Source organism: Aspergillus glaucus, assembly GCF_001890805.1.
Source record: "Aspergillus glaucus CBS 516.65 unplaced genomic scaffold ASPGLscaffold_2, whole genome shotgun sequence".
NCBI classification, from domain to species: Eukaryota; Fungi; Ascomycota; class Eurotiomycetes; order Eurotiales; family Aspergillaceae; genus Aspergillus; species Aspergillus glaucus.
Window position 1 is genome coordinate 742612 of NW_019170454.1, and position 12067 is coordinate 754678.

The 12067-nt window shown below is 50.0% G+C and overlaps 8 protein-coding genes across 8 annotated transcripts; 2 read left to right on the forward strand and 6 right to left on the reverse strand.

Annotated features, from left to right (window-relative positions):
* Positions 1 to 150: 150 nt before the first annotated feature.
* ASPGLDRAFT_117358 (60S ribosomal protein eL32) lies at positions 151 to 918 on the forward strand (the record flags this gene model as incomplete). Its single annotated transcript, XM_022539862.1, has 4 exons — positions 151 to 190; positions 439 to 563; positions 632 to 753; positions 810 to 918. The coding sequence occupies 4 exons, from the start codon at positions 151 to 153 to the stop codon at positions 916 to 918; spliced, it is 396 nt and encodes a 131-aa protein (XP_022405182.1).
* A 559-nt stretch (positions 919 to 1477) lies between these two features.
* Positions 1478 to 1789, reverse strand: ASPGLDRAFT_116376 (uncharacterized protein; the record flags this gene model as incomplete). The annotated part of the gene is made up of 1 exon (XM_022539767.1): positions 1478 to 1789. A coding segment is annotated over one exon (312 nt), but the record flags the coding sequence as incomplete, so codon positions are not given.
* A 615-nt stretch (positions 1790 to 2404) lies between these two features.
* Positions 2405 to 4037, reverse strand: ASPGLDRAFT_22027 (pseudouridine synthase family protein; the record flags this gene model as incomplete). Its single annotated transcript, XM_022543149.1, has 2 exons — positions 2405 to 3742; positions 3795 to 4037. The coding sequence occupies 2 exons, from the start codon at positions 4035 to 4037 to the stop codon at positions 2405 to 2407; spliced, it is 1581 nt and encodes a 526-aa protein (XP_022405184.1).
* A 325-nt stretch (positions 4038 to 4362) lies between these two features.
* ASPGLDRAFT_117536 (acyl-CoA thioesterase) lies at positions 4363 to 4930 on the forward strand (the record flags this gene model as incomplete). The annotated part of the gene is made up of 2 exons (XM_022539880.1): positions 4363 to 4442; positions 4507 to 4930. 2 exons carry the CDS (start codon positions 4363 to 4365, stop codon positions 4928 to 4930), a joined length of 504 nt encoding a protein of 167 aa, XP_022405185.1.
* Positions 4931 to 5300: 370 nt separating this feature from the next.
* ASPGLDRAFT_63380 (uncharacterized protein) lies at positions 5301 to 5798 on the reverse strand (the record flags this gene model as incomplete). The annotated part of the gene is made up of 1 exon (XM_022548652.1): positions 5301 to 5798. The coding sequence occupies one exon, from the start codon at positions 5796 to 5798 to the stop codon at positions 5301 to 5303; it is 498 nt and encodes a 165-aa protein (XP_022405186.1).
* An 822-nt stretch (positions 5799 to 6620) lies between these two features.
* On the reverse strand, positions 6621 to 8695 carry ASPGLDRAFT_22030 (IlvD/Edd family dehydratase; the record flags this gene model as incomplete). Its single annotated transcript, XM_022543150.1, has 3 exons — positions 6621 to 7836; positions 7883 to 8037; positions 8117 to 8695. 3 exons carry the CDS (start codon positions 8693 to 8695, stop codon positions 6621 to 6623), a joined length of 1950 nt encoding a protein of 649 aa, XP_022405187.1.
* Positions 8696 to 9069: 374 nt separating this feature from the next.
* Positions 9070 to 9835, reverse strand: ASPGLDRAFT_116589 (putative DSBA family oxidoreductase; the record flags this gene model as incomplete). Its single annotated transcript, XM_022539781.1, has 3 exons — positions 9070 to 9453; positions 9506 to 9671; positions 9723 to 9835. 3 exons carry the CDS (start codon positions 9833 to 9835, stop codon positions 9070 to 9072), a joined length of 663 nt encoding a protein of 220 aa, XP_022405188.1.
* Positions 9836 to 9971: 136 nt separating this feature from the next.
* ASPGLDRAFT_141075 (transcription factor domain-containing protein) lies at positions 9972 to 12054 on the reverse strand. Its single transcript, XM_022541721.1, has 5 exons — positions 11649 to 12054; positions 11526 to 11601; positions 11050 to 11475; positions 10838 to 10991; positions 9972 to 10772 (listed from the first exon to the last, which is right to left on the reverse strand). The coding sequence occupies exons 1-5, from the start codon at positions 11881 to 11883 to the stop codon at positions 10209 to 10211; spliced, it is 1455 nt and encodes a 484-aa protein (XP_022405189.1). The 5' UTR covers positions 11884 to 12054; the 3' UTR covers positions 9972 to 10208.
* Positions 12055 to 12067: the final 13 nt, after the last annotated feature.

A 12067-nucleotide genomic window follows, 5' to 3' on the forward strand; every position in this document is an offset into this window, starting at 1 on the left:
CGGCCAAACCTCCCGCGCGAAATTTTGAGGAAGATTTCGAACCGTCACGACAACTCTCGAACGCCCAGCCAGCGAGACCCTACAACACCGGCAAGGTATGTTCTTTTTTATGTGAATTGGGGTAGAAGGAAATACTAATAATTTGAGAAGATGGTCCTCGCAAAGAAGCACGTCCCTATCGTCAAGAAGCGTATGTGATCCTGAATTCCTGCCCGAGCACATTCCGATTTGAGTCTATCGGTTTTTTGTCCATCGGAGTCCATCGGTTTAGGGGGAAAATTGGTTTGAACCGATTTGAGTACGGGGTTACGGCGTTACGATAGAATGCAGAATTTGCGTTCAATTGGATCCAGGCGGGGTGGAGGAAAAAAGCGACATGGACAATCGATAGCTGGACGATCACACACGAAAACACGACCGACAACTGACAATTCACAGGCACCAAGACCTTCTGGCGCCACCAGTCCGACCGCTTTAAGTGTGTTCCTTCGTCATGGCGCAAGCCCAAGGGTATCGACAACCGCGTCCGTAGACGCTTCAAGAGCAACCTTCCGATGCCCTCGGTACGATTCACCCGGAAAAATCCTTACGAACACCGAACACGAATACTGATATGTGATGTGATGGATAGATCGGATACGGTTCCAACAAGAAGACCAAGCACATGATGCCCTCTGGCCACAAGGCCTTCCTCGTCCACAACCCCCGGGACGTTGAGCTTCTGCTCATGCACAACCGTACCTACGCCGCTGAGTATGTCCACCGGTGATGATGAGCAACGCAACATCTCGATACTAATACGAATGTAGGATCGCTCACGCTGTCTCCTCCCGCAAGCGTGTCGACATCCTCACCAAGGCCAAGGCTCTCGGTGTCAAGGTCACCAACCCCAAGGGCCGTGTCACCACTGAGGCTTAAATTATTCCCCTGTGACGAACGACAAAATGAAAAATTAGAAAAGCGCGAGAAAGAGAAAAAGGAAAGCGGTTTCCGGGACGGATCACACGGGTCGCTAGTGATAAAGGGTACTGGTCGGGTGTTTTTTTATCTCAATCTATTTTTTCCATTTTTGTACGGTCGTGTGGAAGCCAAATATCCATTCCTCTTTCTTTTTCTCGTGTGAGATACGCATCCATGGTGTCCAACTTAAACATGTGACCAGTATGGCGCGACAAAGGAATGGAAATGTCAATTGGATTTTGATATCAAGAGATTCGTCTGTCCACTGCGCTACTTGTCGCGATCTATATGCGTAGCTATCTATCTATACGATCCGCGCAAAGCCAGTCTATCCCTTCCACTGACCATGTCTCCAAATCACGAATAGTGATAATAAAAATCCCAAGCCTTCACAAGCTTCCACTCCTTCATATCCTCCTCCAACTCCTCCATCAACTGTTCCGTCAACCCAACATCCATGACAAGTGAATCATAATGCCTCAACATGACAGGCCCATAAGGAAACGTCTGCGCGCGGTCAATCAATCCAAAGCACCCGACCCGTTTCTTCCTGAACCATCATATTCCGAGGATACGGATCACCCTGGCATACATGCACACTATGTATCTTGTGTAAGACTTCCTGAAGAGCCACACCCCGGTCTTTGGTGTAGTTGCTAAGGTCTATTTGGTGGAGGTTGGGGATGTATTCCATGAGAATGGCATTTGGGGATTGCTTGTCCTCTAGGAAAGGCTTGAGGTGCGGTGCCCATGTAGGATGATTGGGGTTGACTTGGGTGATTATACCTAGGAGATCGGGGACGATTCCTTGGTCACATAGGCCTCTTTCATTTGCTCACATGACAGACGATGCATCAATCAAATAAATGAAGAAATCTGTTGTATAAAGTAGCATCGCTTTGTCCTATTTATTGGCTTCCGTCAGTAAACATGCATAATACACCGTCTTTCGACCCAGTGCAGCCTTCTTTAATGCACATCTCAAAACCACTACCAAAATGCCGCTAAGCCTAGACGACATCACCTTCCCCAACCTCATAAAAAAAAAAAAAAAAAAAAAAAATCTGATGCATCCAGCGTCTTCCACGTCCTATTCAACAACAATCCATATATGCTGAAAGTAGTATGTTTGCATTATATATTCCCACCCTCACTCCCCAGACCCCAACTAACAGCAAACAAGTACCACACCCAGACCCAACCAAAGAAACCAACCCCTTCCACTGTGAAAGCAACGCCTACATTCACCTCAAAAGAATGCGGTCTTTGCGGTCAAGGCATCATCCCTGATTCCTAGTCGTAATTGAAAACATCGACCCCAACAATTGCAATGGATAGGAATGAGATATGTGTATCGTTCAATTCATCATCACATCAAAGTATCTATGGATATCTCTATATCTGCAATGCAAAACTTTTATATTCAAGCAAACCCAAATCCAAATCAAGTCTCCGGCAACCCTTCCTTCTCAACATCAACCATCCCAACACCCCTTATAAGACTAGGCACGCCCTGTTTCCCCTTAACTATCCCATCCTTCCCACCCTGCCCCTTAGGCTCATCATCCAAACTCTCAGGCACAACCCCATACCCAAAAACTACCTCCTCACTCTCCGGCCCAAACACCCAATCCGGAGCCTCCTGCGGCCCTTCAGATCCACCAGGCGGAAGAGCCCAGGATGGCATCTTAGAACGATACTTCCAGTCACCCTCGAGATCAGCGTATGCGACTGCATGCAGGAAGATACCAAGTTCGTGGACGCCGGGGTCGCTGTATAGTTCTGTTCCGCAGATTTCGCAAGTTCTGCCGGAGAGCATTTCGCCTTTGCGGCGGAGGTATTTTATCGATGCTTCTTCGTGTTCGCGGGTCATGATCTCGTTGACTAATTTAGGGTCTGTGCCTGGTGGGAGGTCTGGCGCGGCGGTGAGATGCGTGCGGTATGAGTGGACTGTGTCTGGGAGTTCTGTCTTGCCCATTGTGGACAGGCGGTCGATGATTTCACCGTCGCGGTCAGCGGAGGATTCGTTCTTGCCGAGGTTGGGGCCGAAGACGCGACGGTTGGAGTAGATGGGGTCGTTGGTGATGGGGTAGCCGAGGAATTGCAGGTGGACGCGGATTTGGTGCGTGCGGCCGGTGAGCGGGAGACAGTGGACGATACTGTAGCCTTCATCTTCGTTGGAGAGGGCCGGGGGTGGTGTTGCCGCGCGTTCGCCATTTGCCTCGTCGACGACTGTCTGGACAGGTTGAGGGGGGTAATACGCAAGTCGACGGAACTTGGTCTTCGCCTCTTTACCCGTCGCGCGAACACGATTGAGCCCCAACTTCGGACTAACCTGCATAACCGGCTGATCGCAAATAACCACTCCATCAGGGAACTTCCCCTTCACACGAGCAACATACTCCTTCTGCACAGTCCGTTGCTTCAACTTGTCCGCCATCGCCTCCGCACCCTTGGGATGTTTCCCGATAAACATAACCCCCGACGTAAGTCTGTCCAAGCGATTGCACGGCCTAGGAAGGAAATGCGGACTGCGCTGGGCGCGCATGATCTCGACGACGGTGTTGTAGTGGTACCGTCCCGCAGAGTGCACAGGGACACCTGCGGGCTTGTCGATGACGATCATATCATCGTTTTCGTGGATGATTCCGATCTCGTTAGCGGTTACGGGGGGTTCGTGGCGATGCAGGGTGTGCGAAATGACCTGGCCGTTCTTAATGACTGTGTCGGGGCCGGCGACTTGGCCGTTAACAGTCACAGATCCCTTCTCCAGTGCTTCTCTCTATCACCAATCAGTACCATCCCTAGAGCAGACGCAGGAAACCGAGACATACATAATACTCTGGCCTCCGATCCCTAAACTCCGACGTAAAAATCTCCACCAATGTCCTCCCCCGCCATCTCTCTTTGCAGTACGTATTATACGTATAATGATATGGCTGAACCCTCCGCAGTCCACCCTCGTAGTAATACGGCGCCGGCCACGGATCACACGGCGTGATAGCCACCTTTGGCGGTTCCTGGACTGGATCGGCGGGAGGGGCTTTGAGGGTTGCGTCGACGGGTGTGAGCGACATGGTTGTCGGGGGGAGTTTACCTCGCCGGGCGAGATAGGCGAGGATTCGGGGAGATGGCGTTGTGGTGTTTTTTTTTTTTTTTTTTTTTTTTTGCTTGTTAAGGAGACGAGATGGGGGAGTTGTGCGACGGTGTTATGACTGTGTCTCGTGGGGTTTGCGAAGGTATTTTCTGAGGATATCGAAAATTTGTTCTGCCTGAGGCATAAGGTTTATGTAAGCGGAGATAAGCCTCGGTTCGGGTTCCCCGCGTGTCGCATTCATTCGAGGTACATAAACCACGTTACTGCGCGATTGAAATCGCAATTGTTCTATCATATACTGTGCAATGGCTCCCAAAGAACTCGCAGCCAAAAAGGCGCGCAGCCGCGCAGACTATGCCTTCCACCAAGAATACCGGACCAGATGGTATCTCCCCCTTACCCTCCTACACTCGGATATACTTCCATTGCTTGTATGTTAACCGGTGCAGGTTCGACAACGACATGTACGCGCACCTCAACAACACCGTGTATACCATGTTGTTCGATTCTATAATCAACACATACCTAATCAGCCACTGCGGAATGGATCCGTTCACCGTCAACAAAGACGACTCATCGGGGCCGGCGATGAAGCAGATTGCCATCATTGCGACTTCGTACTGCGACTACTTCGCATCTGTTGCGTTCCCGGATGTGCTTGAGTTGGGATTGCGTGTAGAGAGACTGGGAAAGTCGAGTGTCACATATGAAGTTGGCGTGTTCCGGAAGGGGGAGGACGATGTGAAAGTTGTCGGAGGGTACACGCATGTGTTTGTGGAGAGGGAGACGATGAGGCCTGCAGCAGAGGGAATGGAGGGGAGTGTACGGAAGGGACTGGAGGGATTGGTAAAGGAACCCAAGGCGAAGTTGTAAATCACTTGTACAGAATAGCAGAGATGATTATATTGATGACGAGTACCAGACCGTCCTAACTCTATACAAAACAGCGAACAAAAAAAACACCAACGCTGAAGAAAACAACTTTTAAGCAGGTCTATAACGCAAAATCCAAAAACGCCATCGCTAGGAACTTTTATACAATGGCAATGTGTCAAAACAGAGTGGCAATCAGACAATATGAAAGAACAAAAAGGAAAAGACAAAAGAAACTCCTGCTGAACACCTTGTGACGGGTATAGTGCGGATAAATCGAGATCGCTGACTTAATCGCTGGCAAAAGCTGATATCAAGATGGCTGAATCGAGGAAACGCCAGGTTGCAGAGTAAAATAAGGTTATGTCGATCAATTCAATTTCGACGGCACGATGCTGCTGCACCGCGAGACATTCGAGCTCTCTGGCTCGTAAACACGACGCATGGTATTGGCCTCAGTATCAAAGGACCACTTCACGTACGGTCCAGGCAGGAAACACCCCTTGGCATCCCATCCAGCCACCCAAGTGTATCCGTCATCGAGACGGAAGAACAGACGCCTAACCGGCGCAGCGCCCTCTTCAAGGGAGACATAGTACCAGCGGCAGCGCTCTTCCATCTCATATTCAAAGATGTAGCGGTGCAGGATGCGGCAGTAGATCAGTGGCACGGGCACTTTTTCGTCGTACTTGTTGCCGTCGCGGTAGATGAGATGCCAGCCGCGGCCGGGGATGTATTTGTAGATACCAGGGACTGGAGATTCCCAGTGCTCCTCGCGATGGATGGAACCGTTGATACGCTCACCGCGCTGGAACCAGTAGACGGGGCAGAGGACGGTTCGAAGACAGAGAAAGAGGTTTGGAGACATGGTCGCAGTAGTTTGAATAAGTCAAGTCAAGTAGAGGATCGAGGAGGAATGAGGAGTATTAGGTGAAATAAAAGAAATGCAATGCTGGAAGAACTTTTGACGCTTAACCGCAGATAACTTTTGGCGCAAAAAACAAAACAGAAACGCGCAGGCGAAGAAGAACCGAGAAGCGTGTGTTATAAAAAGGCATCCATGGTGAGAAAGAGGAAGAATTCAAATATAAATCCGTGGGTAGTAAAAGGAATGCGAAAGAGTAACCGTGTCTGCCTGCCGCAATCCAGACAACAACCACACAACCAAGACAATGCGTTGTGCGCCAAGGGCCGGAGAATAAGGAGGAAATCGATAGATCGCGAGATATTTGCGCTATCAGAGCCGAGAATGAGCTCAGATCGCACTCAGTCACACGGGAATTCGACAAGATAGCCTGCAAGGTAGCAAAGCGCAATGCAGGAGTCCGGCGGTGGTTGAGTGAGAGGCCTCAGAGAACGCGCATGGGAGCCACGAGGGAGCTGAATGGACGGAGATAGACAGACATGATAGCGAAAAAGAAATATGCAGGAAGAAAGAAGAAAGAAATAGGAAAAAGGAGAGGGAAATGAAAGAAGTGCGTGAGAGAGAGGAAAAAATTTTGAGGCGGTCTGACGAGAACAGACCAAATGAAGTCACGGGCGAGTCTAGGCTGTTTCAGGATTCTGCCCTATCCTGTTGGTGCAGTTACAGCGTCACAATTGTGCTATTATTATTATATATAGTACTTCCGAATATGCAAGGCATGTTTGTTATCAATCAGAGTCAATCGCGCAATCCTGTGGTCTTGCCCTAGTGATTATGGCGAGGCTCTCCCCCCTGCGCTAATCGCTGATACTTGACAGCCTCGCGCAACACCATTCCCTCATTCAGCTGCGCCGTTTCTTTCCGGAACATCTCCTGCCACGGTGTCTGACTCTCGGGGTTATCGTACCCTCCTCGTATCGACAATTCTTCCCTCCGCTGTCGCAATTCAGCTTCCGACACCGACAGGATGTCCACGCGGCGCTTATTTAGATCGACACGCAGCCGGTCGCCGTCACGCAGCAGTGCCAGATTTCCTCCTGCAGCAGCCTCGGGACTGGCGTTGAGAATTGACGGTGACCCCGAGGTTCCCGATTGTCGTCCATCGCCAATACATGGCAGTGAGTGTACACCTTGTCGCAACAGACGGCCTGGTGGGTGCATGTTAACCACTTCTGCGGCACCGGGATAACCCAGCGGTCCTGCGCCACGCATGACCAGGACGCTGTATTCGTTAATCGGGGTGGAGGGGTCTTCGAGACGGTGGTGGTAATCTTCAGGACCGTCGAAGACGACTACAGTACCCTCAAAGGCATTCGGATCGTTCGGGTTCACGAGGAACTTTTCGCGAAATTCTTGCGAGATAACGCAAGTTTTCATGATTGCTGAGTCGAACAGGTTACCCTGCAGATGCACGAAGCCTGCATCAGCGACCAAAGGATCCTGGTAAGCGCGGATCATGCGCCGGTCCCAGCTGTGCCGACCGCGGACGTTATCAGTGACTGTGCGACCATTGCAGGTCAGCACATCGGCGTGCAGCTTGCCTGCATCCAGTAACTCGGCCATGATAGCGGGGAGACCTCCTGCGCGATAGTATTCCTCGCCCAGCAACTCGCCTGCAGGCTGCATGTTGAGTAGCAGCGGAATGTGGAAACCGAGTCGATCCCAGTCGTCTAGCGAGACATCGACTCCGATGTGTTTTGCAATCGCGTTGATATGGATTGGTGCGTTGGTACTGCCACCAATGGCCGTGTTGACCGCGATGGTGTTCTCGAAGGCTTCGCGGGTCATGATGTCGCTGGGTTTGCGGTCTGAGTGGACCATCTCAACGATCCGTAGACCGGTTTCATACGCGCATTGCGCTCGTTCGCGATATGGTGCTGGGATTGCAGCTGATTCGGGAAGCGCCATACCCAGTGCTTCGGCCAGCGCATTCATCGTCGATGCCGTACCCATAGTGTTGCAATGGCCAACTGACGGTGCACTGTCTGAGTTAGCATACACTTCAGCACACTGAACACGCAGCATACCCTCTGGAAACATAATCGATAAACTCCTCCTTATTGATCTCCCCAGCAGCATACATCTCCCTCCCTTTCCAAAGTACCATGCCGGACCCGGCCAGTTCACTTTTCACGTAACCATTCATCATAGGCCCAACATTCAGACAAATTGCCGGAATATTCTGCCCAATTAGCCATCACCTCCCGTCCCTAGCCAAATCACACGCAAAGAAAAAAAAAAAAAAAAAAAAAAAAACTCACCACAGTCCCCGCCGCCATCAACGCCGCCGGCGTCGTCTTATCACACCCCGTCAACAAAACAACCCCATCCAACGGATACCCATACAACAACTCCACAAGCCCCAAATACATCAAATTCCGATCCAAACAAGCCGTCGGCCGTCTCGAACTCTCCTGAATCGGATGCGTCGGGAACTCCATCGCAATACCCCCCGCACTCCGAATTCCCTCCCTCACCCGTTTTGCCAGTTCCAAATGGTACCGGTTACAGGGACTCAGGTCAGAGCCGGACTGTGCGATTCCGATCACGGGTTTGTTGGAGGACATGAGTTCGTCGCGGGTCATGCCGTAGTTTAGGTAGCGTTCGATATAGAGGGCTGTCATACCCGGGTTGTCGTTGTTGTCGAACCATTGGGCGGAGCGGAAGCGTTTTGCTGGAGTTTGGGTGGCTTGTTTTGTGACGGAGGATAGGGTCTTTTCGAGGTCGCGGGTGCGTTGGCGCAGGGCGAGGAGTTCGGATTCGCAATCTTCGATGTTGATGGGGGTGTTGATGTTGCTGCAGGAGCAGCCTTCGCAGGAGGTTTTAGTTGCGCATGTCATTTTGACTGCGCTTGTATAGGAAAAGGGAAAGAAGAGGCATGCAATTGAACATTCAATCAATTATAAAAGAAGAAAGGCGCAAGTGAGATTAAATATAGCGTCCTCGCAATCGGACAGTCTCCGGACACAACCCCACGTACAATGGCTGAACCGAGACAGAAAACCAGATTGAGGGATTTACTCTGCAGACCACGAGAAAGTAGTCAATCACAACCCGACAAAAACCAAGCAGGAAAAAGAAACCCCGGAACCACAACAGCCTGAAATGCCCCGATTTCCCCCACATTCCCCACGCCGGAGTTTACCCGCACCCGGCAAAATCGGACCTGGGCCGGAAAGTAGCAAGCCGAGCCTGTAGAGGCACTCCGGCATGTTTAGATCCGACTCTTCAATTTGATGTCTTCAAAGGGCAACCCCAGATACCTCCACATATAATGGAACCGATCACTCCCAAAGAACGGTTCCTCCTGTCCCTCTGCATTTTTCACCCAGAACCACGGACACCCGAAAGCACCTTGCTCTTTGACCACTTTCTCCGTCACGGCTGTTAGTTCTGCTTTAATTTCGGGGTTAGAGGCTCCGGTGAGAATCTCCTGGACTTTTTCTTCGGGGAAGACACGACGGAGGGCTGTGGTGAGATGCTCAGGCTTGGAAATGTCGAGTTGGCGCTTCCACATGGTCTCAAGACAGGCGAGGTAGGCGGCTTCGTAGTCGGATTTGGGTGTTGATTTTTTGGTGTAGGTCAATGCTCGTTGGGGCTATCGATCTATGTCAGTCACTTGATCTAACAGCTGAGGAATCACTACATACCAGAAGAGAAAGGATTGGAAACCACGGAGGAACCTCGAACTGGTTCCCGAAATACTCCTGCGCTCGCTTTCCGTCGTACTTGGCGTATTCGGATTTGGCAGGGAGAGTCCACGGGGGTTTATTACCACTTCCAACATTGATTCCTCCCAGGAAGACGGGGATAAACCTATATAATTAGCTATAAACATCCCGTTATACAACTTGGGATGATACGTACTCAATTTCCACCCCCAGGTCCGCTAAAGCAGCGGCGTTCTTCTGTAGGTAGCTAAATGCATGGTAGCTATAAGGCGAAACGCAATCAAGATAACACGTAATTTTCTTGTCCATTTTGTCTAGTGAGGTGAAGAGGATTGTTTGAGGATATGTGGGGGGTTTAATACTTGAGGTGCTGATGCGGAGGACTGATATGCCGAGGCATTGTCGGAGATTGATAAGATCTTGTCTGTACTCCATAGAATAACTACTCTGTACTTGTGCCTATTACTGCTGGAGGCTATGGATCTAAAATATTGAATAGCTCTACGCATGTATATGCCTCAATAAGCCACCATTTACCATTTAATGTAACAACCGAGCATTGCAGAGTGCCGAGGTATACATACTCGAAGTCGCCGAGCTCGGGTCGGCTTCCAGAAACTCGATTCCTGAGGTTTCATTCTTCATTCACGAATGCAATTGGAAACAAAAAAGGGGCACACGATCAAGACAGGTGATGATCATTGTTAGGCATGTTCGATCTGCCTATACGGATAATTTCCTGGAGATTCTGTAAAATCGCAGACGGATCTGTTTCGAGCGCTGACGAAAATGCATCCGGAGACCCGTTCAAGTGAATTTCCCCTGGACGTAACCCAGCAGACTCATTCTCAACTTCTGCATCCGAATATACATCGCCCAGAATTGGACGTGAAATCGCAGTCATTCGATTCTGGCTGGTCCTCGCCAGAAGCTGGAGTACAACCCTGCTCTGCGGAAGAATGACCTGTCGAAGTCTCGATCTTTGAAACGATCGAGATCCACTGCTCGTGTCATTTGTCTCTCCCAAAGAGCGACGGTGACAGTCATCTACTACTGCTGTCAACAGCCGGTCAAAATGTGCCGGAGTGGCGGTGGTCTGGAATAGCTCTAGCATCATCCCAGCGATGGGCCATGTCTGCGATAACACTTCTAGCATTTCGAGGTTTGCATCGAGTTTAAGTCTGATTGCGTGTAGGAGGGAAGGTACTGATGCTTCCATTTGATGTTGTAAGGTTACGAAGGAAACGACCGCGTGGCAGATTCTAATCACTGTTAGTTCGACTTGAATGCAAATGGCACAAGGATATTCTGGGCAGACATGAAAGAAGGGGCATATTGAAGTTGCCCATGAGAATATAGCGTCTCCAGAATTGATATAACGGTTGATGCAGCATGGAATGATGATTTCTGAGATTCATTGGAGGAGTCCGGTTCCTGCAGCAGCTGCAATTGGCATATTATCGTACTGGATACCGTTCAGCATGCCGTCCTTCAATTTTCGACGAGGACAGATTTGAACCCACTAGAACGCAGAAAATAGAACACCTGACAAGAACGTATGCCTGGATTGTCTCCATTGCAGCTCCAAAGGACAGAACGCAAGCCATTCACTCAATCCCAGTTCGCATTGAGCAGCTTCGGCGCGTCTATTGTCTTGTATCGATCTCGACGATAGCTTAAGGCATAATCCTAAGTCCATGAGCTGACAGAGCTTGACATATTCAATGAAGAACCGAGCTTGGGTCTTGTCAGATGGGTACTCGATCTGCAATTGCTCATCGCGCTCGATGAAGTCACTTTCAGTCAGTGGATCTACCGTGGAATCACTTAAATCGATATGCAGTGGCCGGCCAAAAGCGGCTGCTACGGATCGGTCACGCGTATATAGCGTCCACCAGATCCGTTTTCGTAGGCTTTTTTCTGAATGATTGAGATCCGTATATATCTCCCTATGTTATGGTCAGAAATCGTCAATAGTACAGAGAGAGAGAATACTTGCCTATCATGGATTCCATATGCCTGTGCCAAAGCAGTCCCGAGTCGACTCCAGTAGAAAATACCACACTCTGTAAGGTCTGGGTTGGTCAATATGAATCCCCTAAGTTCCATGAGAAAAACATACCATCAGGACCATCCCAGTACATCCCCAACAATATGACAGCCTGGAGAATAGTCACCGAGTCCTTCTCATACCCCGCATTATAAAGCGCCTTCGTCTTCTTGTAGAACACACGGGGCGAAATACTCCGGCCATCTGAGCTCTGCTGGTTCGCCGTGAACCTGGCAGCGACCATGAACATTGCCTGGAGTAGCAGAATAGGTGGGCCTGTTTCATCTAGACTGTGATATTTGCGCATAAAGTCTTGTCTGTTGATCACAGGTAGGATTGGCGCTATCCACTCGAAGAAAATCTTAACCAGTATATCGCAGACATCTTTTGGTGGAAGACTAAACGCCTCCCGTCGATTGAGGATTTCTAGTTCAAGGGGATCGAAATCAGCCGGATGTGGCGGAATGCTTGGTTGTGCCATTGAGAATGGT

Excerpts from the sequence above, each read along its gene's own strand:
- ASPGLDRAFT_141075 (XM_022541721.1), bottom strand. The coding sequence starts at position 11,883 with ATGCGCAAATATCACAGTCTAGATGAAACAGGCCCACCTATTCTGCTA. Across the intron at positions 11,476-11,525 it reads GCATATGGAATCCATGATAG|GGAGATATATACGGATCTCA; the intron begins GCAAGTATTCTC and ends ACCATAACATAG. Across the intron at positions 10,773-10,837 it reads CCCCTTCTTTCATGTCTGCC|GTTTCCTTCGTAACCTTACA; the intron begins CAGAATATCCTT and ends TGCCACGCGGTC.